General features: G+C 47.3%; 1 protein-coding gene across 11 annotated transcripts in view; it reads left to right on the top strand.

The window, feature by feature from the left end:
* The window catches only part of SNTG2 (syntrophin gamma 2), a 214,388-nt gene extending 190,489 nt beyond the window's left edge, over positions 1-23,899 (top strand). For 7 of the 11 annotated variants that reach the window (XM_059942328.1, XM_059942323.1, XM_059942324.1 and 4 more), the window contains 2 exons: positions 4,400-4,510; positions 16,137-16,406. In XM_059942328.1, coding sequence (XP_059798311.1) covers positions 4,400-4,510; positions 16,137-16,268 — 243 coding nt within the window. In that variant the 3' untranslated portion in view covers positions 16,269-16,406. Of the gene's footprint in view, positions 1-238; positions 389-563; positions 1,354-2,700; positions 2,732-4,399; positions 4,511-16,136; positions 16,407-21,589; positions 21,796-22,964 lie in introns of those variants that run through there. The other 4 variants (XR_009506382.1, XR_009506384.1, XR_009506385.1 and 1 more) reach the window with 4 other exon arrangements.

The following is a 23,899-nucleotide window of genomic DNA, read 5'->3' as shown; positions in this document are numbered from 1 at the left end:
TCACAAGATAATTAGCACTCCTATACCACATTACACCATTAGATCAGACCATTTGTGTATGACGTGTGGGTAAAACTAAATACACAACGTGGCAGTGCTACTTACTAACCAAATGCTTTAAAAAAGCCCCTCGAATTTGGTAACAGCCCAAATTTTGATGCTTGGCATCTGCATGGCGTCCACCTCAGAAGCACACGTGAGGTCACATTTCTTAACCCCCCACCTCTGTGCCTGGCAGAGAAGAGCTGAACAGTTATTTCCAAGCATGAATTCATTCACCATCAGTTCTCCTTTTCAACGTTGATAAAGATGAGTTAAGCTGAGAAGATCTGAAATCACAGGGGAGAAGAAATACGTTTGACCTGGAAACGTTTTCTGCACTTACAAAGTAAGTAAGAAGATCATTACCTAATATTTTTAAATTTCCAAACTATTTTTAAAATATTAACCCAGAATGAACTAGAACTCCATCCTCGGTGCTCCCCGCACTTCCATGATAGAAATGAAGTACATCTCTGCCCATTTCCAAACTGACCTATTTTTTATTGATCCCTCTGGTTTAGGGCCAACCAATGCCCCATCTCTGCTGTAATTAAGCAGAAGTGGGAGAGGACGTAACAAGACTTAGAAAACAGAGTGTGGACATCAGACCACACGTGGATGGGGCCACGGACCAGCCCCTCCTCCGGGCTGCATGTCCTCCATGGGCCACGGACTCTGGCGCTGCCCATGTGCACGGCATCAGATGTTTGGGACCTGGAAACAAAGGGAACTTCTTTCCACATTTACTTATTACTTGGGGCATCCGCCTTGTCTCTAAATGTCAACGTGCATCCACATTTTCTTTTTACCTTCTGATGGTCCCCATGCCTAGCAGAAAACTGACGTCTCTGTATCAGGGTGATGGGGGGTGGTCCTCACGATGGGCCTCATCCCCTACGTCACCCGTTTGTTAGGCTGAAACTTGATGGTGCTGCAGGGCTGAGCTGGGACCGAGGTGGAGGAACAGAAAGGATCGTTTTGAGGAAAAAACAGGGAATTGACTTTCTCATAGGAGGGGAAATGAAGAGTTGGCTTTGGCCTGACTGGAGGAGTGAAGAATGATTCCACAGGACCGCCCAGGAAAATGCCAACCGGTGAATCTGCTCTAGTGCCTCATCCTTTTCTCGTAAAGTCTCTGGAACTGCTAGTTGGGTTATTTGTTGCATGTTTTAATAATTATCAATTTATTATCAATTTATGTCAATTGTCCACTATCACTGTGTAATAATAATTAAAATAATTCAAATTTGCTACAAAGGAAGGTTATCATTAACCTCCTTCAGTCATAAAAATAAAACATAAACGTTAGCATGTTTCCTGTAACACTTGCTTAACTGTAAAACTGTTCTTTAATTACTGAAATGCTGGAAAGACATTTTCTGTCTTCCAAGATTGAGTCCTAGAGATCAGGGTTCCCTCCAGCCTTCAGGCGCTGGCGGGGAGACCCAGGGCCCCTCCAAACGCATCCCGAGGCTGCTGAGCCAGCCTGGGCATTGCTGGGCTCAGCGGTCAGTCAAGGCGGCATCTCTGAGCTGTGAGCGGACAGCGTGTCAGGTTCTGGCCTGGCAAGTCCAGTCGTGCAGAAAAGCTCAGAGTCCTCAAGTTAGACTGTTCCCTGGAACCACCTGTAGATAAAATGTGCAGAAATGTCATCCATAATGGCAATGGAAAATTCTTTTTTTAAATAAAAATGACCATTTATAGGTACTTAGAAGTTCAGAAGGAGTTCAAAGAGGCCACCATTAGTGACTTGAAGATTCCTGATTGTGGTGGGAAGGGAAGAAGGCCGGCCCCGAAGGCTGTCCTCCCGCTCCCACGTTTAGGACATCTTACCTCACCCCAAATGGGCCACCATGTGACATGAGTGCATGACTTTAAGCAAGGGAGCTGTGTGTGTACGTCTCACAAGCTGCATTTCCCACATATCACCTTGCAGGACAGTTTCAGTGTAAAAATAACGTACCAAACAGATAACGATGATGCAGCTAAAGGACTTCATTGTAAGAACCGCTGTGGATTCTTTAAACGATAAGCAGGGCTTTCACAGAGGGATTTCTGCACTTTTTTGTCTATACTATTTTTTTTTCCAATATATCCTGCCCCTAGTTTCCTTTATTATTAACAAATTATATGAGTATGGTACATTTGTAACTATTAATGAACCAATATTGATAAATTATCATGAATGAAAGTCCATACTTTATTCAGATTTCCTTAGTTTTTACCTCATGTCCCACTTCTCTTCCAGCATCCCATCCAGGATTCCACATAACATTTAGTGGCCATGTCTCTGGGTCCTCTTGGCTGTGACAGTTTCTCACACTTCCTTGTATCTGATGATCTTGACAATTCTCTAGAGCATGGGTTAGGTATTCAATATTTTGTAGAATGCCCCTCTATTGGGATTCGCCTGATGCTTTTCTCATGATTAGAATGAACATTATTAATTTTTACCTTAATCGAAGTTATACATGTGCAAAGTTTAAAAAGGCTTATTAGTACTAACAGACGTATAACGGAAAAGCAGTCCTCTGAACTGTCCCTTGTCACGCTCACTCCCCAGAGTACCCTCCTGCAACAGTTTTAGCTGCTTTCTGGCGTTTGCTGCCATATTTCTAAGTCCTATGCTGACCTTGCCTTTTTTTTTTTTTTTAACAGCCATTTGTGATGCTATGTAAATGATAATTAGGTAGGTTATTCCTAGAATCTTACGACTGCTGAGCTCCTCTTCCTCATAAGCAAATGTGAGCAAACGCCAGGGGATGTTCTCAGGGCAGGCCGGGTCTTGCTTGTCTGGGGAGGAATTTCGCAAAACCATGACACCAGATGCCTCCAGCTCCTCTGGACACGCGCCCTCATGATTACAGTTCCTGGCGGGACAGCTGGAGGGTGGGTGCTTTTAAAGGCAGCTGAGATTTGGGCCGTTTTCACAGAATCTTAGCGGCTGAAATCACAGCCGTCTTTCCCTGCCCTCCAAGGGCGAGCCGGGGCGACGCCCGGGGAGATGGGAGCTGCTGGGAGGGGGCGTCGCAGGCGGCCCGAGAGCTCTCCCCGCCGCCGCGGGTCTCATCGCTGGTGCTGGGCCTTCCCGGCCGGGCTGTGGCTGTGGTTCGCGCCTCTGGCTTATCTCAGTGGACCAGCAACCCTCCTGGAGCTACCGCAGGGGTGTGCAAGCGGCCCTGAGCGCCCTCATTCTGGGTGGGTGCAGTGATTCCGAGCTGAAAGGGCCCTGGTGCCCGAGTGGGAAGCGGGCAGCATGGACCCCAGTGACTGACCGTGAAAGTGGAAGCACTGGAGTCACTGTTCCCCGAGACCCCACGGGGTTCCAACTTCTCAGCATCGAGAAGGAACATGCGTGGGGACACTTGACCGTGAGCTGCAGAGCCTCTGTTCGGCTGCAAGATTCAATATAGGAGAACGATGTGCCAGGAGCCTCGAGGCCAGTGCGGGTGTGAATAGATGGGCCAAGGAGCCGATGGGATAACAGCGCCTCTGAAATTCTCCCCACGTCCCAGCCTCTTGGCCTTTTGTGATACTTAGAGAAACGTATGTTCATTATTTCAAAATAAATGCTTTTAATACAAACTTATAGCTTGCTATAAAATAATTGCTGTTCTCTATTGGGATTTTTTCTGGGAAGATAAAGATTTATTATCATAAAGAGTCTATAATTAAAGACTATCTTTTATAAAAGGCAGCCATTAAGTCTTTATTTGCTGCAGCCCTTTTTTTTAATTGAAGAGTAAGCGTTTATAGAGTACACATCATCTCTAAAGTACCTTAGCAAACATTAAGCAATTGTTGCACTAGTATTAAGAGGTAATAGCACCTACGTTTTCCAGCTTGGTTCAGGAGAAACCAACATTGAGTGATTTGAACTTAACCTGGGGAGGGGGCGGGAGAAAGGTTTTCATTTTCTCTGCACTGCTGACCGTGTCTCATATACTCTATGTAGCAAGACCTGGGCCTTGGAGTGGATTTTTTAAAGTTTTACAAGAAGAAAAGGGAGCAAAGCGCTTATGATGCTTTTAAACATAAGGAAAACCCAGGAGAAAGGCGGTGCGGGTAGCATGGGATTGAAGAGGAGACCATGGGGGCCTGGGCGCTCGGGCACCAGGACAGACTCCTTGGACCTTGACAGAAGGGACCCCCAGGAAGTCTGGTGGCTTGAGGGGGTCAGCCTCTTAGACTCGGAAAGAGAAGGTGGAGATTCTAAGTCACCACGTGCTCAGTGTACATAAGATAACCGAGAAAATGTTTGCATTTATTTAAATAGATTATTTAACATATTGGCAGATGTTAATTAAAGAAGTGAGCTCTTGTGTCTAAACCACTAGATAATTGCCTTCCTTTACAGAATGTGCTCTGGAGATTTAAATTCTCTCAGCTGAAAGGATCTTCAGATGATGGGAAAGCTCGTGTGAAGCTGCTGTTTCAGAATCTGGACACCAAGCAGATTGAGATGAAGGTAGGAACTCATCCACCTGAGCCCAGCCCCACCCAAGTAAGCCCGAGTGTCCGAGGGTGGACGTGCCATTCCACCGGCCTAGGGAAAACAATCAGAATTGGAGTGTGAATGCTCCTCAGAAATCAGCAAGGATGTCATAAGAGCCCATAGTATGTCTCCTGTTAGAGGCTTTAATATCCTAAAATTGTAATCATCGAAACATTATTTGATTCCACTGAAAATCACAATTTGCTTAGTCAGTAGTAGCAGGAAAACAATATTTAAAAATACAGGGGAAGTCAATATTCAAAGGAAGACTTTTACAAACTGCATTAAGTGATGGATTGTCTGTGGTATTAGGAACAAACCACTCTGTTAATTCAAAGGATCTTGACATAGCTTACAAATTCATTGCATTGAGCTGTCATTTTACTATCAGCAACTGTTGATTTTTTCCATACTTTATGTATAACTGTGTTGTCAACAACCCAGTTTTAATATAAACTAAAGACAAACTGAAGGATAAGTTCCATACACAAAACCAAAAGAAAGAGAAAACAAACATGCAAAACCTACAGACACATATTGTTTGGAAACTGATTGTCAGCACTTTGCATGCACTTTTTGATGAAATTCATCAGAGGGACACATCTCATGTGACATTGTTATATCCGAATATTGTGTCAATTTTTAACATCTCTTCACTGCAGTTAATGAGATAATGCACCACATCTACTGTTTAAGTACAACTGAGATTGTGCAGAAACGCTTGACATTCTTGTACGTAGGGAGTGGATACAATCAAAATCAGACCGTAACCACTGTCAAGGCTTTTGGGTCTGGAGGGGTACCACAGGGCAGCCAACGGGGCAGTGATGCTGGCAGGGACACGGGTCCCTGGGCTGTGATGGAGAGGCGGCCACGCTCAGTCACGCTGCCCTGAGCGGAGTCCAGTGGACATTGCCACCAGCAGAGTGGGGTCAGAGGAGAGCGGGGAGAGGGAGGGAGGCTGGAAGTGATTGTACCGTGTGTTGGGTCCTTGATCTGCATGGATGCGGCTAGCGCAGCAGTTCCTCCTCTGCTGATGTATTGATTTGCCCTTCGCCCTAGGGACTGCGGCCGGGAGGGGCCCCGGGACCCCTTCCAGGCTCAGGTCCGGTGCCGTCCGTGTGAGCCAGGGGGACGCTTAGGAAGCCAGCCCCCCAGTGCGCCTTGGGATCCTGTGCTCACGGGTTCCAGGGGCTTCGCCAGAGCACCTGATGTCCCAGGACATGCTCACATGACACCTGGATTCCCTTTTCACAGGGACTCCTGTTTCATTCGATTTTAAAGTATTTATTTTTTAATGTTTAGTCAACTCTTGGTTGGCTATCTGTGTTGATAAAGGGAGTAGAGGCATTGGATGATCTAAACCAGACAGTCTGAAACAGATGACATAAACTTTGGGGCATGCGTATTGAAGCAGACTCGGCTTCTTTGTGGCCCTCGGTTTAGGCAGCTTCAGTTTCCATTTTCAGGAAAAGAGAAAGTCCTAGAAAGTTGTGGAGGCCACAGGGGCGGATACAGGATTTGCAGAACTGAAGCTTAAACAGTCTGCAGGTGTCTCTTTATGAAAAAAAATACAAAATTGCAAATACGATAAGCTAACTAGACACAGAAATGAGTGTGAGATACATCAAAGCTCCCAGGAGACCCAAACTGAACCCATGTCCACGTGAACCCTCCCCCCAGATCCCAGGACCTCCGGCAGCCCCCCTGTGCCTCCCCTCCGGGGCCGTGGGGTGCAAGAGAGTAGGGCAGAGGGGGGCCGGGGCCTCAGCAGGTAACACAAGGACCAGGGACCCCTTGCTCAAGCCCCTCCCGGGGCCTTGCAAGTGGGGATAAAACTGGGGACAAAAGTAGTTTCCACGCTGTCACACGGAGCAGGAAACATGCACGTGGAGAGCCTCCAATAAACACGGGCGGCGTTTTGAAGAAACAGCTTCAGGCTGATGTTCTGCGTTTATTACAGCTTGTGAGACAGAGGGAAGGTTGGAAACGCCAGTCGGGAATCTAGAACCCGTGAGAGCACCTGTAGCTACCGCTGGATTTAAACGAAGAGCCGGGCCCTGTATTCTGAATAGGAACCAGGGCTATGGCCGGTGGAAGGGAGAGCAGCGTGATGTCATCAGTGAACCAAGAGTTTCGGAGAAAACTGTTCCTATTAACTGAGCTTTTAGTTACGGGAGTGGTAGTCAGGGAGCAGTTAACCTTTGAGCATTTATTGAGAATCTTGCTGGGATGTTTAACCCATCGCTGCCTCAGGAATGGCGTAAAGAGAAAACGCCGAGTTGCGCTGGAATCCGAGGGAGGATTCTGGGGCTCTGGGAGCACGGAGGGGAAGTTATTTTTTCTATCCATTATTTACAAAAACGTCATGCAATTCCGGGACTTGGGCGGACCCCATAGTGACGCCAATGGCTGGAGCTTTGGGGTTGCAGTCTTTTTTAAAGAAAGTATTTGTTTTCATGTTTTCTACATCTTTCTCCTAAAAAAAAGAGTGTAGCATAAACAAGCTTTCTGGAATGAAGGATTTACTTGCCTACTGATCTGCTTAATAGGTTATAAGCGAATTATAGTTAAGTCACAAGGACTGAATTTGGGGTCCACTGCAGGGAGGGATGGTGCCCTTCTACCCCCCGACCCCTTTCCTATGCCCGTTGTTTGTATTTTACGCGTTTCTCTACGATTTCATTTCTGCCTCTAGACTGAGCCATCAAGGGGAGCTTTTCTTTAGCTTTTTATCTTCAGCACTTAGTAGATGTGTTTTAAATGAATAAATTAACGAAGAAAGAAAGAGCAAGTTAGTATTGAAAGAACTACCAGATACACTCACAAAAATTTTTATCAGTTTCCAAGGAAAAAATTGTTCCAATTATCGTGAAAATCCCTGACGACTACAGACCTCTGCACACGGAGGTTTCTGGCGAGCCCAGTTGAGAATCCACGGGGCAGACGTTGGTCCTTGAAGGCAGCACACTGTGTGATGAAGAAGAATTATGTCTTCAGGAGGAACAGAGGCGGGTGTTTTTCACTCTGTGATGACCCGGGAGGATAAACTCCACTGGAAACTATTCCTCGGCGTCATGAGTCGCGCAGACGGTCAGACGTGGACGGCGGGGGCTGAGCAGGGGTACATCACGCCGCTGCCGGCTTCAGCAAGTAACCGTGGCGGCGTCGGATTGTGGAGAGATGGTGGAGGGAGACAAGGCCAGGTTCCTCCTGAAGATGGAGTGAAGCGGGGCCTCGACAGAACAGGAGACACGCGAGTGCAGCCCCTTCCAAATATGGGTCTGAAATTGTCCTTCATCTGTTCTCCCGGAAGCTGGAACGGAACAGAGCTTTCCTTTCTTTGCTCTCCTTTTCCCTTCCTCCCTCCCTTTCTTCCCTCCTTCCTTCCTCCCAGGTCCCCTGCACGGTCGGTCAGTAAGGTGCCCCTCGTCCGCGTGGGGACAGGGAAGGTGCACCAGCCGCGTCCCGCCTGCGTCCAGGTTAGGGCCCAGCACCACCCGGCCGCCTCGCCGTTTCTCACCTGCTGGCCTTTGGCTCCGCTTCTCAGCTTTCTTCCTGGACGTTGTGCTTCCCGTAGACGTTTGCTTGGAAAACATCGGTCAGAGGTTTGCTGGGTCCGAGGGTCTCTGTGCAAGGCTCGTCTTGGTTACGACACCTGCCTGGGGACCCACCCCTCCCTCCAAGCCTTCCTGGGTTGTCGGGCCTTTACCGCGGCCCGGTGGGTGGGTGGATCTTTTATCGCACCCGTTACGTTACAAGCCGCCACTGTGCTCAGCCCTTCGTAGGCACAACTGCCTCATCCCCACAACCAGCCCAGGAGAGGAGCGCTGGCATCACGATGTGTGTTTAATATGGCACAAAACAGATTGTTCAAGTCGGCGTAAAGTTTACGTTAACTCACGTAGAAGCCAGAACGACTTCCCCAGACCTCAACTTGTGAATGTTTCTTCCACCAAGAGAGTCAGCCTGTCCTTTGAAGCTTCGAAGCCAGGAATTGACTTCTCCTCTCCAGCTATGCGAGCCCTAGGTGGCAGTGCTTCCAATGCAAGGCGGTTCTGTCTACACGGAAGATCAGTGGTTCACTGTAGCCGTGCTATGAATTATCCTCTCTGGATCTCCTGGATAACTTGCTGCAGCTTCTATGTCAGCGATTGCTGCTTCACCTTGTGCTTGAACCCTTCTCCCTGCCCAGCTCCACCCGCTGCATGCCTGCTGGATGCCTCCAGGGCAGCTCAGCCCCCAGCCATCCCCTCCCCTCCACCTGCTCTCGGGCCCCAGCCGCGCCCACTGGACGGCTCTCCTCCAGGGTGGAGGAGGCCCGGGTGCCTCTGTGAGGTGTGTGAGGTGCCACCCTGCTCCCTGAGCTCCTGCAGGACGACATCCCCTCCGCAGAGCCTCCGTCTCCGAGGGGCACACAGACCAGCAGGCACCAAGGGGGATGCGGCCTGAGAATCTGCTTTTCCAGGACGCTCCCGGATGTGCTGACGCCTCAGGACCGCTCGGTGTAAGAGCTAGTGCACTAGGTTTCTTCTGGATGTTTTGTCAGGAAACGGCGAGGGCCCATTGGACCAAAGTTTGTCCTGGATTTCGGTGCCAGTTCTGTGACTAGTCAGCCTGTCACCTCGCAGAAGTTACCTAAAACCCTAAAACTTCCATTTCCACCTCTGGAAAATGAACTTGGCGCCTTACTCGGGGTGTCCTGCTTCACTTTTGACCTTTGAGGCTGACCTTTGATGCTCTATTAACAGATGGCTTGAAGAGGACCGGCGTTGGCTGGGTACCGACGTTGTACCGGAAGCCATGTTTTCCCTCCACGGCCTCCTGCGCTGGTTGTGGAGGGAACCACTGTCCCCTCCGCCTGGCCCGGCTCCGTCCTGGGCCGTGTGGGTCACACCCCATGGGGAGCCACTCGGTGGAGTTTCAGGAACTTTGCCAGCCTGTCATCAGTCCGTGGGGAGTATCTACAAATACCACAGCCATCAGCAAACGCTGCAGCTCAGAGGCCCCGGCACAGCACTGCCCGGGCCGCAGAGTCCACGAGTGGGAGACCCGTATCCGATCCCCGCAGTGGGCCTGTGTCCACACTCAGCGGCTGGGCCCCGATCTGAGTCCCCTGTAGAATAACACATGGTAAACTGTGTTCTGTGCGTGATTATCCCTGCTAATTGTCACATTCAGTTATACTGGTTTGGGGCATTTTCTAAGGGAAATTACAGCGTGTATTCACTTATTCTAGAGACTCGTTCATTTATTTAACAATCCTCTCTTGCAAGTATAACTTTGATCAGCTTCCATGTTGAATTCTTTGGGAAGGACAGTGGTTAAGGCTCCCTTTGAAATACAGTCTGTGTCTGAATTGCTACAGCTGAGTGGAAACTGGTCTCTTAAACGGTTACAGACTTTAAAATTTCCCCCTCGTGCACTGGGCCATTAGATGACAATTAGGGAAAACTAAAAGCCCAGGAGGGCTACCGCTCCTCGGAAGGGCTGTCTGTCATCTCACAGACAGTTTTTGACACATGTCTGCGGTTTGCGCAGCAAGATGGAAATAGGGGTAGTGCCATAAGGAAATGTGATTTCTGCGCGAGGAGAGGTATTGAGGACATCCGGGCAATGTTAACACTTACACGTTCATTGCAAGTGTCACCCTTGTGATAGATGGAACATTCCTGAGAGTAAGGATCATAAAAGAAGAAATGTTTTCTCAAGTTTGGGTGACCTCAGTCCTCATAGTTTGACGAGCCCAGTATAGACCCTCATGGCTTCCTGAGAGGTTTAGCTAATTACGGAAAAGATCAAGGTATTAAAACACTTAAAATTTGATAATTATGCCAAGCCGTAGATCATATTTAAAATCAGTGTTTCAGCCACCATGAAATCTTAAAAGACTTTATAAAAATCGAGGTCATTGGGACAAATAAATTGCAGAGGAAAGTAACCGGGTGACAGGGTTCAGTGGGCGAAACTCACAGAACATGAGACAGAACTTGCTGGCCGTGTGCCCCAGCCTCTAGCTCCACGCTAGCAGCTCTCTGACCTGCCGAGCACGCGGACACACACATCCATGTGCACGAACACTTACAACACACGTGTGCATGCATGCACACGGGCACACATGCATGCAGAGCGTACACACATGGGCACCTAAGTACAGCGGCACATGTGTGCACATACATTCACACATGTGCACAGGCGCACGTGCACACACGCAGGGTCTAGCACGATTCATTCTGCTAAATTGGGAACACGGTGAGCCCTGCCGTGTGAGAGCTCTGACAGGCTTCAGTGGAGGCCGAAGTCCTGACCTGATGCTGCTGGTCAGGTGACTGAAAACCCAGCACAGATGCAGTCAGGATGCCGAACAGAGGACCTGAGTGCTAACCTATGTTAGTTACAAGAAAATCAAGAATTAAACCCAACTGTCAGGATATCGATGCAAAAATCCCAGAGGACCAGTGTGTTCATGTTACAGCCACCTTTCTTAGTTCGTGTGTGTTTGTACTTGAGCAACTTCCTTGCGGTTCTAAGAACGTAGAATCTGTTACATTTTCTGTCGTGTGTTTTTCTGACATTTATAGTGTGTAAGTACATGCTGTGTTTCCTTGCGGTTCTGAGAACGTAGAATCTGTTACATTTTCTGTCGTGTGTTTTCTGACATTTATGATACATAAGTACATGCTGTGTTTCCTTGCGGTTCTGAGAACGTAGAATCTGTTACATTTTCTGTCGTGTGTTTTCTGACATTTATGATACATAAGTACATGCTGTGTTTCCTCGCGGTTCTGAGAACGTAGAATCTGTTACATTTTCTGTCGTGTGTTTTCTGACACTTATGATACATAAGTACATGCTGTGTTTCCTCGCGGTTCTGAGAACGTAGAATCTGTTACATTTTCTGTCGTGTGTTTTCTGACACTTATGATACATAAGTACATGCTGTGTTTCCTCGCGGTTCTGAGAACGTAGAATCTGTTACATTTTCTGTCGTGTGTTTTCTGACACTTATGATACATAAGTACGTGCTGTGTTTCCTCGCGGTTCTGAGAACGTAGAATCTGTTACATTTTCTGTCGTGTGTTTTCTGACACTTATGATACATAAGTACGTGCTGTGTTTCCTCGCGGTTCTGAGAACGTAGAATCTGTTACATTTTCTGTCGTGTGTTTTCTGACACTTATGATACATAAGTACGTGCTGTGTTTCCTCGCGGTTCTGAGAACGTAGAATCTGTTACATTTTCTGTCGTGTGTTTTCTGACACTTATGATACCTAAGTACGTGCTGTGTTTCCTCGCGGTTCTGAGAACGTAGAATCTGTTACATTTTCTGTCGTGTGTTTTCTGACACTTATGATACCTAAGTACGTGCTGTGTTTCCTCGCGGTTCTGAGAACGTAGAATCTGTTACATTTTCTGTCGTGTGTTTTCTGACACTTATGATACCTAAGTACGTGCTGTGTTTCCTCGCGGTTCTGAGAACGTAGAATCTGTTACATTTTCTGTCGTGTGTTTTCTGACACTTATGATACATAAGTACGTGCTGTGTTTCCTCGCGGTTCTGAGAACGTAGAATCTGTTACATTTTCTGTCGTGTGTTTTCTGACACTTATGATACATAAGTACGTGCTGTGTTTCCTCGCGGTTCTGAGAACGTAGAATCTGTTACATTTTCTGTCGTGTGTTTTCTGACACTTATGATACATAAGTACGTGCTGTGTTTCCTCGCGGTTCTGAGAACGTAGAATCTGTTACATTTTCTGTCGTGTGTTTTCTGACACTTATGATACATAAGTACGTGCTGTGTTTCCTCGCGGTTCTGAGAACGTAGAATCTGTTACATTTTCTGTCGTGTGTTTTCTGACACTTATGATACATAAGTACGTGCTGTGTTTCCTCGCGGTTCTGAGAACGTAGAATCTGTTACATTTTCTGTCGTGTGTTTTCTGACACTTATGATACATAAGTACGTGCTGTGTTTCCTCGCGGTTCTGAGAACGTAGAATCTGTTACATTTTCTGTCGTGTGTTTTCTGACACTTATGATACATAAGTACGTGCTGTGTTTCCTCGCGGTTCTGAGAACGTAGAATCTGTTACATTTTCTGTCGTGTGTTTTCTGACACTTATGATACATAAGTACGTGCTGTGTTTCCTCGCGGTTCTGAGAACGTAGAATCTGTTACATTTTCTGTCGTGTGTTTTCTGACACTTATGATACATAAGTACGTGCTGTGTTTCCTCGCGGTTCTGAGAACGTAGAATCTGTTACATTTTCTGTCGTGTGTTTTCTGACACTTATGATACATAAGTACGTGCTGTGTTTCCTCGCGGTTCTGAGAACGTAGAATCTGTTACATTTTCTGTCGTGTGTTTTCTGACACTTATGATACATAAGTACGTGCTGTGTTTCCTCGCGGTTCTGAGAACGTAGAATCTGTTACATTTTCTGTCGTGTGTTTTCTGACACTTATGATACATAAGTACGTGCTGTGTTTCCTCGCGGTTCTGAGAACGTAGAATCTGTTACATTTTCTGTCGTGTGTTTTCTGACACTTATGACACCTAAGTACGTGCTGTGTTTCCTCGCGGTTCTGAGAACGTAGAATCTGTTACATTTTCTGTCGTGTGTTTTCTGACACTTATGATACATAAGTACGTGCTGTGTTTCCTCGCGGTTCTGAGAACGTAGAATCTGTTACATTTTCTGTCGTGTGTTTTCTGACACTTATGATACATAAGTACGTGCTGTGTTTCCTCGCGGTTCTGAGAACGTAGAATCTGTTACATTTTCTGTCGTGTGTTTTCTGACACTTATGATACATAAGTACGTGCTGTGTTTCCTCGCGGTTCTGAGAACGTAGAATCTGTTACATTTTCTGTCGTGTGTTTTCTGACACTTATGATACATAAGTACGTGCTGTGCTTCCTCGCGGTTCTGAGAACGTAGAATCTGTTACATTTTCTGTCGTGTGTTTTCTGACACTTATGATACCTAAGTACGTGCTGTGTTTCCTCGCGGTTCTGAGAACGTAGAATCTGTTACATTTTCTGTCGTGTGTTTTCTGACACTTATGATACATAAGTACGTGCTGTGCTTCCTCGCGGTTCTGAGAACGTAGAATCTGTTACATTTTCTGTCGTGTGTTTTCTGACACTTATGATACCTAAGTACATGCTGTGTTTCCTCGCGGTTCTGAGAACGTAGAATCTGTTACATTTTCTGTCGTGTGTTTTCTGACACTTATGATACCTAAGTACATGCTGTGTTTCCTCGCGGTTCTGAGAACGTAGAATCTGTTACATTTTCTGTCGTGTGTTTTCTGACACTTATGATACCTAAGTACATGCTGTGCTTCCTCGCGGTTCTGAGAACGTAGAATCTGTTACATTTTCTGTCGTGTGTTTTCTGACACTTATGATACCTAAGTACATGCTGTGTTTCCTCGCGGTTCTGAGAACGTAGAATCTGTTACATTTTCTGTCGTGTGTTTTCTGACACTTATGATACCTAAGTACATGCTGTGTTTCCTCGCGGTTCTGAGAACGTAGAATCTGTTACATTTTCTGTCGTGTGTTTTCTGACATTTATGATACATAAGTACATGCTGTGTTTCCTCGCGGTTCTGAGAACGTAGAATCTGTTACATTTTCTGTCGTGTGTTTTCTGACATTTATGATACATAAGTACATGCTGTGCTTCCTCGCGGTTCTGAGAACGTAGAATCTGTTACATTTTCTGTCGTGTGTTTTCTGACACTTATGATACCTAAGTACATGCTGTGTTTCCTCGCGGTTCTGAGAACGTAGAATCTGTTACATTTTCTGTCGTGTGTTTTCTGACATTTATGATACATAAGTACATGCTGTGTTTCCTCGCGGTTCTGAGAACGTAGAATCTGTTACATTTTCTGTCGTGTGTTTTCTGACATTTATGATACATAAGTACGTGCTGTGTTTCCTCGCGGTTCTGAGAACGTAGAATCTGTTACATTTTCTGTCGTGTGTTTTCTGACACTTATGATACCTAAGTACATGCTGTGTTTCCTCGCGGTTCTGAGAACGTAGAATCTGTTACATTTTCTGTCGTGTGTTTTCTGACACTTATGATACATAAGTACGTGCTGTGTTTCCTCGCGGTTCTGAGAACGTAGAATCTGTTACATTTTCTGTCGTGTGTTTTCTGACACTTATGATACATAAGTACGTGCTGTGCTTCCTCGCGGTTCTGAGAACGTAGAATCTGTTACATTTTCTGTCGTGTGTTTTCTGACACTTATGATACATAAGTACGTGCTGTGTTTCCTCGCGGTTCTGAGAACGTAGAATCTGTTACATTTTCTGTCGTGTGTTTTCTGACACTTATGATACATAAGTACGTGCTGTGTTTCCTCGCGGTTCTGAGAACGTAGAATCTGTTACATTTTCTGTCGTGTGTTTTCTGACACTTATGATACATAAGTACATGCTGTGTTTCCTCGCGGTTCTGAGAACGTAGAATCTGTTACATTTTCTGTCGTGTGTTTTCTGACACTTATGATACATAAGTACATGCTGTGTTTCCTCGCGGTTCTGAGAACGTAGAATCTGTTACATTTTCTGTCGTGTGTTTTCTGACACTTATGATACATAAGTACATGCTGTGTTTCCTCGCGGTTCTGAGAACGTAGAATCTGTTACATTTTCTGTCGTGTGTTTTCTGACACTTATGATACATAAGTACATGCTGTGTTTCCTCGCGGTTCTGAGAACGTAGAATCTGTTACATTTTCTGTCGTGTGTTTTCTGACACTTATGATACATAAGTACATGCTGTGTTTCCTCGCGGTTCTGAGAACGTAGAATCTGTTACATTTTCTGTCGTGTGTTTTCTGACACTTATGATACATAAGTACATGCTGTGTTTCCTCGCGGTTCTGAGAACGTAGAATCTGTTACATTTTCTGTCGTGTGTTTTCTGACACTTATGATACATAAGTACATGCTGTGTTTCCTCGCGGTTCTGAGAACGTAGAATCTGTTACATTTTCTGTCGTGTGTTTTCTGACACTTATGATACATAAGTACATGCTGTGTTTCCTCGCGGTTCTGAGAACGTAGAATCTGTTACATTTTCTGTCGTGTGTTTTCTGACACTTATGATACATAAGTACATGCTGTGTTTCCTCGCGGTTCTGAGAACGTAGAATCTGTTACATTTTCTGTCGTGTGTTTTCTGACACTTATGATACATAAGTACATGCTGTGTTTCCTCGCGGTTCTGAGAACGTAGAATCTGTTACATTTTCTGTCGTGTGTTTTCTGACACTTATGATACATAAGTACGTGCTGTGTTTCCTCGCGGTTCTGAGAACGTAGAATCTGTTACATTTTCTGTCGTGTGTTTTCTGACACTTATGATACATAAGTACATGCTGTGTTTCCTCGCGGTTCTGAGAACGTAGAATCTGTTACATTTTCTGTCGTGTGTTTTCTGACACTTATGATACATAAGTACATGCTGTGTTTCCTCGCGGTTCTGAGAACGTAGAATCTGTTACATTTTCTGTCGTGTGTTTTCTGACACTTATGATACATAAGTACGTGCTGTGTTTCCTTCCAGGAACTGGAGTTTCAGGATCTGACGGCTGTCCTGCACTGCGTCCACTCCTTCATAGCAGCGAGGGTGGCCTCGGTGGATCCGGTGTTTATAGACAGTCAGAGTGTTGCCAGAAAATACATGCACAGAAGCTGAACAGTGCTTCTGTTGAGTGCTGAAATCTAAATTATTTTCTTAAGAAATGAATATTTCCTGCACAATATTGCGACTTTGTGTGGTTTTATAATGATCCTATGGTTGTGATACCAATAAAACATGTCACTAGTTTCCAGAGATGGGTCAGACTTGTTCCATCTGACAAGGAACACAGCCTCCGCTCAGGCAAAGCTGTGGCTGAGAAAACTCGGCTTCCCTGTGAAATAAGGCGTGTCACCACAGTCCTCCAGATCACGTGAAGGTGCCAGCAGCACACGCTGCTAAGACCCACAATTCACTTCCATTTCTATTTCCTTACAATCGAAAATCCCAAGAGCTCACCACTTTTATTTTCCCCAAGAATGGAAAGTTTTCCTTTGGATTTCCATCATGGTTTATCCCAGGACATGGGATATAGTTCTCTGTGCTATACAGCAACTAGGGATGATCATACTAAGTGAAGTAAGTCAGACAGAGAAAGACAAATATCATATGATGTCACTTATATGTGGAATCTTAAAAATGATACAGACGAACTTATTTACAAACAAAAATAGACCCACAGACGTAGAAAACAAACTTATGGTTACCAAAGGCGAAAAGGTGGGTGGGAGGGATAAATTGGGAGTTCGGGATTAACAGATACACACTACTATATATATATATATAAAGAGAAAGATAAAAAGATGCAGTGGTCATTGACAGCCAACTTGATTTCACTCAGAAAAGCCTTTTCCTCTCAGTGGCCAAGACCCTGCTGGACACAGGGCTGTGGACACAGGATTCCCATCTCAGGAGGCCTTTCTGCCCACCATGGCCACCTTGGACAAGTGAACACTGGGCCACTTGGCAGCCCTACAGACTTGCAGTTGGGGGAAAAGGGACACAGGCCACCCATCAGAAGCACAGCTAAGTCAGAAAGAGAGACGGAATTGGTGAAAACGCACCCTAGAAACTTTGTAAAGCTCCCAACTGGCTAACCCTGGGATAAAACTAGCACAGTATATATTCTAGAAGATAGCACTACACTGAAGTTAAAAGACTCTAAATCCAGGGAGACAGAGTCAACCGAGCTAGCGTGAGAAAAACGTGGAGGTCTGAGGTGAACAGCTGATGGTAGGTTTATTTATTAAACAAACACTTGTTTAAGGTTCTTCGGGGCAGGCACTGTGGCTGGTCCTACCGCCACAGCAAGAGGAGGCTAGGACCCGGTGCAGCCTGTGGGCTCGGATGAGGCCAGGTGGCCTCAGGAGACCAACGTGACAGGTGACGGCAGCCGAGGTAGCAGCCGAGATCCACCCTCGTGGGTCAGTTCAGACATGGGATGTGGCCTTCATGCTTCCAGAAGAACGTTGGCATATTGGTTCCAAATAGACATCATTTTGTAATATAACACGTTTTGTATAAACTATGACTGTCTACCACAGGTTAAGAATTCTAGAATTTTGTATAGTAATTAGGAAGCTGGTTTACTTTAAAGCCCTGGACCATTCATAAATGTGATGGTAATTGTACCACGTTAGCAGGATTTCCATAATCTGGCTTACAGTGTTCTTTTTTGTGTGTTTTAATTTTAAAACTCAAAGGCAATACCCACATGACTTAGAATTTCCTCACTCTTGATAAAACAGTGCATACTTGGACGTTTGGATAAGAGTGAGTGTCTTATTCCGTTCGGGCTGCTGTAACAGAAACCACAGACTGGGGGTTTATAAACCACAGACATTTGTTTCTCCCAGTTCTGGAGGCCGAAGTCTGAGATCAAGGCGTCTGCAGACTCCGAACCCTCTTCCCAGTTCAGATGGCGTCTTCTCGCCGTGTCCTCACCCGGAGGAAGGGGTGCTGTAAGGTCACCCATCATGAGGATCCACCCGCGTGGCCTCATCAGCTCCCAGAGGCGCTGCTTCCAGACACCAGCACCCTGGGGGCTTGGCTTCCATGCATGAATTTGGGGGGGCCAGAAACAGTCATAGCAATAAGGAAGAACACAAATTTAACTGGCTTTATACAGCTCTTGTATTTTTTTTCTCAAAGTGCTGAGAGTCTGGACAGAATTTCCTGACTTTTTGAAATGCAGGTGACTCACAGTTCTGTCCTAGAGGACATTCTTTTATTTGTTCAAAAAGCACTGATAAATCCCTACTATGCTCAGGGCCATTAACCATTAACTGTTGTAGGTAATTCAGACACAGAGAGTTCAGGGTCATGTGTTCACAGTTGAAGGAACTCCCTGCCCAGCCTTCAGTCTCACTGTCATTCCCCATGTCATTAATTTCTTTTTTTTTTAAATTTTGTTTTTCTCAGTTTTTTTGGTGTCATTAATTTCAAAGGTCAATGGATAGTTGAAGTTCCCAAGCCTGAATGTATTCCAACATGTGCACTGACATACAATCGTTGGTGATGAATAAAACCCCAAACAATGGTGAGAGGAACATGTATAGCTTCAGAATATTCAAGGAAAATATAAACGGCGTTCTAAAAGATAAAGTAAGCTGCTACCTACAGTATGTCTACAGCATCCATTTCAAATTCATAAGTAATAGGCTGAGTGTGATAAATTAACATCGTTTTTATGCTGATAGGTATAGAAATGCCTGTGTTGGTTTAGAACTCTTTTCTCCCCTTGGGAAGAAAAACCACCTTTGAAGACTCTTCAGCCTAACAGACAAAGCAGCTCCACTGTCACCACCCGGCCTCTCTGCTTCTCTCACGCTTTCCCTTTACCTGCCCATTGCGTGCATTCGGGACGCAGGTAGAATAACGCTGAGAAAATCAGCTGTGGAATCAGCAGTCTTCTTCCTGCTCAGGATTTCGGAGCCGTCCAGGGCTTCAGCTCACAGGGTCGGGGGTGAACCGCTCTCAAATGGATTTCTGCCCCTAACCACAGAGTATTCTAGAACCAGGACAGCAGCGGTGAGCCAAGCAGACAAAAATCTTTGCCGTGTTCCCCAAACTGTAGCCACAGTTCTGACCGGGAATCCAGAAGACGTATTCTGGATGATCTGAAACAAGGGAGCGAGGAGTCCAGGACGCGGAATCAGCAACAGGCCTCCTCGGACAAACTGCTCTCGGGGTCAAGGCTTCGGACGCTCTCTCACAAGGTCACAAGGATCCAGTCTGGACAGAGACGTTCTTTACGCCCAAACTGCTGGAATGCGAGGAACCGGAAACCCCCTCGAGTCCAGTTCCTGTGCCGCAGCCGCGTCACCGGCTCCTCCGTGGCGGGGACCTCTGGTCACCTCCACCAGAAACCCTCCTGCCCCTCCGGCCCCGGGACAACCCCGGCCAGCCCCAGGCTTTTGAGTGTGTGTTCCTTTTTGTTTTCACTGAGCCGGCTGAATTTTTGGCTGAGTTCATCTTTTGTTATTAGTCGTGGATAATGAATTTTCCAAGTGTGTTACAGACTTACCAACCCACGACCTCTCAGGGAAACAATCCCTGCTGTGTTGGGCTTTTCCTATCTAGTAGAACCAAATGTTGGCCCTTTAGGGGTCTAACTTTCAGCAGAGAATATCTGAAAACATTTAATGCAACATTGTTGACAGAGGAATTCTTTGGAAAGAACAGCACACCTGAAAAGGTGAGCCCTTTAATTGGTAGATTTATCTTTTAAATAGATGCATGTGAATTTTAAACATCTAAACAAAAAGATTGATTAGTGAGCTTTTTCATTCTTTTTTTTTCTCATTTTCAAATTTTAAAAAGAAAAAATTATCATGAAGTAAATTGCATCAAATTACTTCCATCACAAATTGCTGATAGAACATGTAGAAGATAGAAAAAATCACACTTTTAACTTGGGTCTACATTAGCAGAGTAAAGTGGTGAATTAAAAGCTCATCTTCATAATGGAAGAGAGGCTCTATTTTGGTTTACAGCATTTACACCATCACATGAAAATGTATTCAGAGGCAGGAATTACTCAGTATTTCCAACCCTACAGATCCCTCAGGCTTCGGATTCTAAATTCTATTTCTGTGTTTTGTTGAAGCTGCATACTAACCACGATTCTGCTATATTCCCTTGTTTTGATAAATAGCCTCAGTTCCAAAACGCAGCGTGAGGTAAAATTAGAGCCCCGTCTCCCTGTCGCCCGCAGGGCACCGGGCACTCTCAGCCCAGAAGGGCCAGGGGTCGCGGCCAGGTGACACTGCTCCTGCCAGGGGGGCCCAGAGTTGGCCAGGGGCACAGCCCTACGGCGCGGCCAAGGCCCAGGCCGTAAATGAGCAGGGGCCGTGCCTTCCGAGCCAAACCCAGGCCCGAGCCCTCCTCCCCACTCCCCCTTTCTCCCCAGAATTGAGAATAAAGGCATTTAACCACAGGTAACGCTCCGAGATCAATTTAATGGTATTTCAGAACTGAGCAAACTTAAATGCTTCTGGCGATGAAAGAAAACCAAATGCACGTTTCTAAAAAACTTCCCGAGGGCCGTGGCAGCATGACAGACAGCGGTACAAAAACACGAGCACAGCTTTCCTGAAAAGTGGTTTATATTCTGGCAATGACAAAATAGATAATACAGAATTTGGTTGGAAAAAAGATATATGCTTTATTGGTACCTAACAGTAAATTTACACCACAGTAAGAGACAAGAATATTAAATAATATATATTTTTCCTGAGAAAAAATTTTCTCCTAGAATAAACTGTTCCTTTAAAACTGGAATTCAAAGCGAATGCAAAACAAAAAGAATATCCGCATGTTTCCTTCAGGGAAATCAATATTCCCGATTTCCTCCAGGTAGACGTTGTTTTTTACCTTGACTCACACGCAGAGAGAAAAGCCTGCCTGCCCTGAACACAGTCTTTGTCTCGGATTCGGCCCGAGATTCATGAGCTCCACAAGAATAATATGTGCCTGCACGTGTGTGTACCATAGGTATGTGTGTGCACAGATGTGTGTGTTCCTGCCTGTGTGTGCCCGCATGGGGGCCTACGTGTGTGTGTGTACACATGTGAGTGTGTACGTGTGTGTGTACGTGTGTGTTCCTGCCTGTGTGTGCGTGTTCCTGCCTGTGTGTGCCCGCATGGGGGCCTATGTGTGCCTGCATGGGGGCCTATGTGTGTGTGTGTGTAAATGTGTGAGCATGTGTACATGTGCGTGTATGTGTGCATATGTGTGTTCCTGCATGGGAGCCTACGTGTGTGAGTGTGTGTACATGTGTGTGTGAGTGTGTGTACGTGTGTACGTGTGTGAGTGTGTGCGTACATGTGTGAGTGTGTGTGTACACGTGTGTGTGTGTGTGTGTGTAAGTGTGTGCACGTGTGTGTATGGAGCAGGAGGGAGGCAATTTCAGAAATAAACATGGATTCTGTCTCCAGAACCTGGAACCTGGAGAAGTGAGGACACAGCAAACGTCTACCAGCCCCACCCCTTCCCCGGGGCAGACTCTCCATTTGAGGATCTTCTAACTGAGAACCGAAAACAAACGTCGCCATCGGGTCGGGTGACGTGGAGCGGCTCGGACACCAAGGGGCTCACAGTCACAGAGCCGTCCCTGATCCGCGGGGCCGGGTGCACCCTCCAGGTACGGTGACAAGCAGGTGACGGGAGGGGCTGGGGAGAGCGGGGGTCGGGCTCGGGGGCCCCTCCTGCCTCAGTGCCCGGACGCTGACCCCGGGGGAGCCTGGCTTCTTCCTCTGAGCTTCCGGGACCCCCACGGCAGGGCTGGGATCCGGTGCCCCGAGGCTCGCTCGGCCCGAACCTTTGACCCCTGCGGCCAGGGGCGTGGGCGTCCCGCTCCTGAGGCCGGAGGCTCAGCTGCTGCTTCCTCGGGCTTTTATTCTGGGAGGTCCGGCCTCTCTTGGGTCAGCAGACGCTGTCAGCACTGGAACGGCCTTAGGTCATTGCTGACAGTGACCAGGGTCAGCAGTGACAGAGACAAGGCCAGCGGTGACAGTGACCAGGGTCAGCAGTGACAGTGACAAAGGTCAGCACGGACAGGGACGGAGGTCAGCGGTGACAGTGACCAAGGTCAGTAGTGACAGTGACCAGGGTCAGCAGTGACAGTGACAAGGTCAGCACTGACAGTGACCAGGGTCAGCAGTGACAGAGACAAGGTCAGCACTGACAAGGATGGAGGTCAGCAGTGACAGTGACCAGGGTCAGCAGTGACAGTGACAAGGTCAGCACTGACAGGGACGGAGGTCAGCGGTGACAGTGACAAAGGTCAGCACTGACAGGGACAGAGGTCAGCGGTGACAGTGACCAAGGTCAGCGCTGACAGGGACGGAGGTCAGCGGTGACAGTGACCAGGGCCAGCAGCGGCCACGTGGAGGGCGAGCCCTGTCAGCGCCGAGGGTCGGGGCTGGCCCTGCGGGGGGCGAGGCGGGCGTGTGACCCCGTTTCCCCGTCGCGGCCGTCCTTGCTGGGCCTGGGTGGAGGCCAAGCCCTCCCCACTCCCCGAGGCAGAGCAGGTGTCCTGGCACTCCCACGCCCGCCGCCCTGGGCTCCGGCCCCGGAGGAGGCTCCGGGAGGACCCTGAAGCAGCAGGTGTCCGGCGCTCCCTGTGCACTGGCCCGTCCTGGAGGATGAGGGTGGAATGATCTAGGGCCTGTCCTCAGGGGCGGTGGGGGCAGGGACCCCAGCAGGACGACGGGGAGGGGCTTCCCTCGGGGAATTAGGTTCTGCGATGGTAAGAAGAGAGCTTGACAAAATAAATCTTAAAATTAATAAATGAGGGCTTCTCTGATACAGGAGCGTGAGAACAGCATTCCCGCCCACCCCTGGCCAGAGATTCCTCCCCCCGTCCTGTGACTTTGGGTCCCCAGCCCTCCTCGAGGCCAAGTTCAGCTGCCTCTCCTAGACCCGCCCGGCCGGCTCCACCGAAGGCAGGACGGGACCCGGGGGTCAGCCTGTGGGGCTTGAGCACACACGTGGGGAGCCTTGGTCGCCACATCACACGGGAGGACCTCTGGGGACACAGGACCAGCAATGGACTCAGACAGGCACGTACGTCCCAAAGCGTGCCATGGGGCTGAGGGCCCCTTGGGGACGCTCAGACTTTGGGGAAGGGATTGCACCCTGGAAAGTGCCCACTGGAACCCATGGTGGGTACGGGAGGGCTCCTAGGGTCTGCGCCGTCCCAGAGGATGGGCTTCCCGTGACGCAGGGGATGGAGGTGGGCCCCGGGGCCGCGCCCTCGGACGGATCAAGGGCTCTGTTAATCTCTTCCCTTTGACCATGAGTTCATCTCGTGAGCTGTGTCTCACCCGTGTTTCGAGCGAGCAAATACAAACTAAGAGGCTTGATTCTCCTGCGGTAACGAGGGGAGAGACTGCCCCCTCCTCCTTTTTTGTAGAGCATCGACTTTGGAAAACTTGGAACTGTAAGTTCTTTCTCCTTCTCTTTGAAATGTAGATAATTTCCTTTTAAAGCTAAATAAGGCTTCTTGCCAGCTTTACAGCCCAGGAACATCTTTCTCAAGGGCTTGGAAACATCTCTGAACTGCGAGGTCAAGGAATAAGCCTTGTCTCCCGTCCTGGGAGGGAAGAGCCCAGCTTCAGAGGGCCTCAGAAAATAACTCTGTTTATTTAGTTCACTGCAGTAATCGTTACCAGCTGTACTGTCTCAACTACATTCACAAATGTGAGAAGACAAATGCTTTGTCCACCTGTGCTAGTAAAATTCAC

The sequence above is a fragment of the Balaenoptera ricei genome, chromosome 13, assembly GCF_028023285.1.
Source record: "Balaenoptera ricei isolate mBalRic1 chromosome 13, mBalRic1.hap2, whole genome shotgun sequence".
NCBI lineage: Eukaryota > Metazoa > Chordata > Mammalia > Artiodactyla > Balaenopteridae > Balaenoptera > Balaenoptera ricei.
This window is presented reverse-complemented; position numbering and strand designations above follow the sequence as displayed.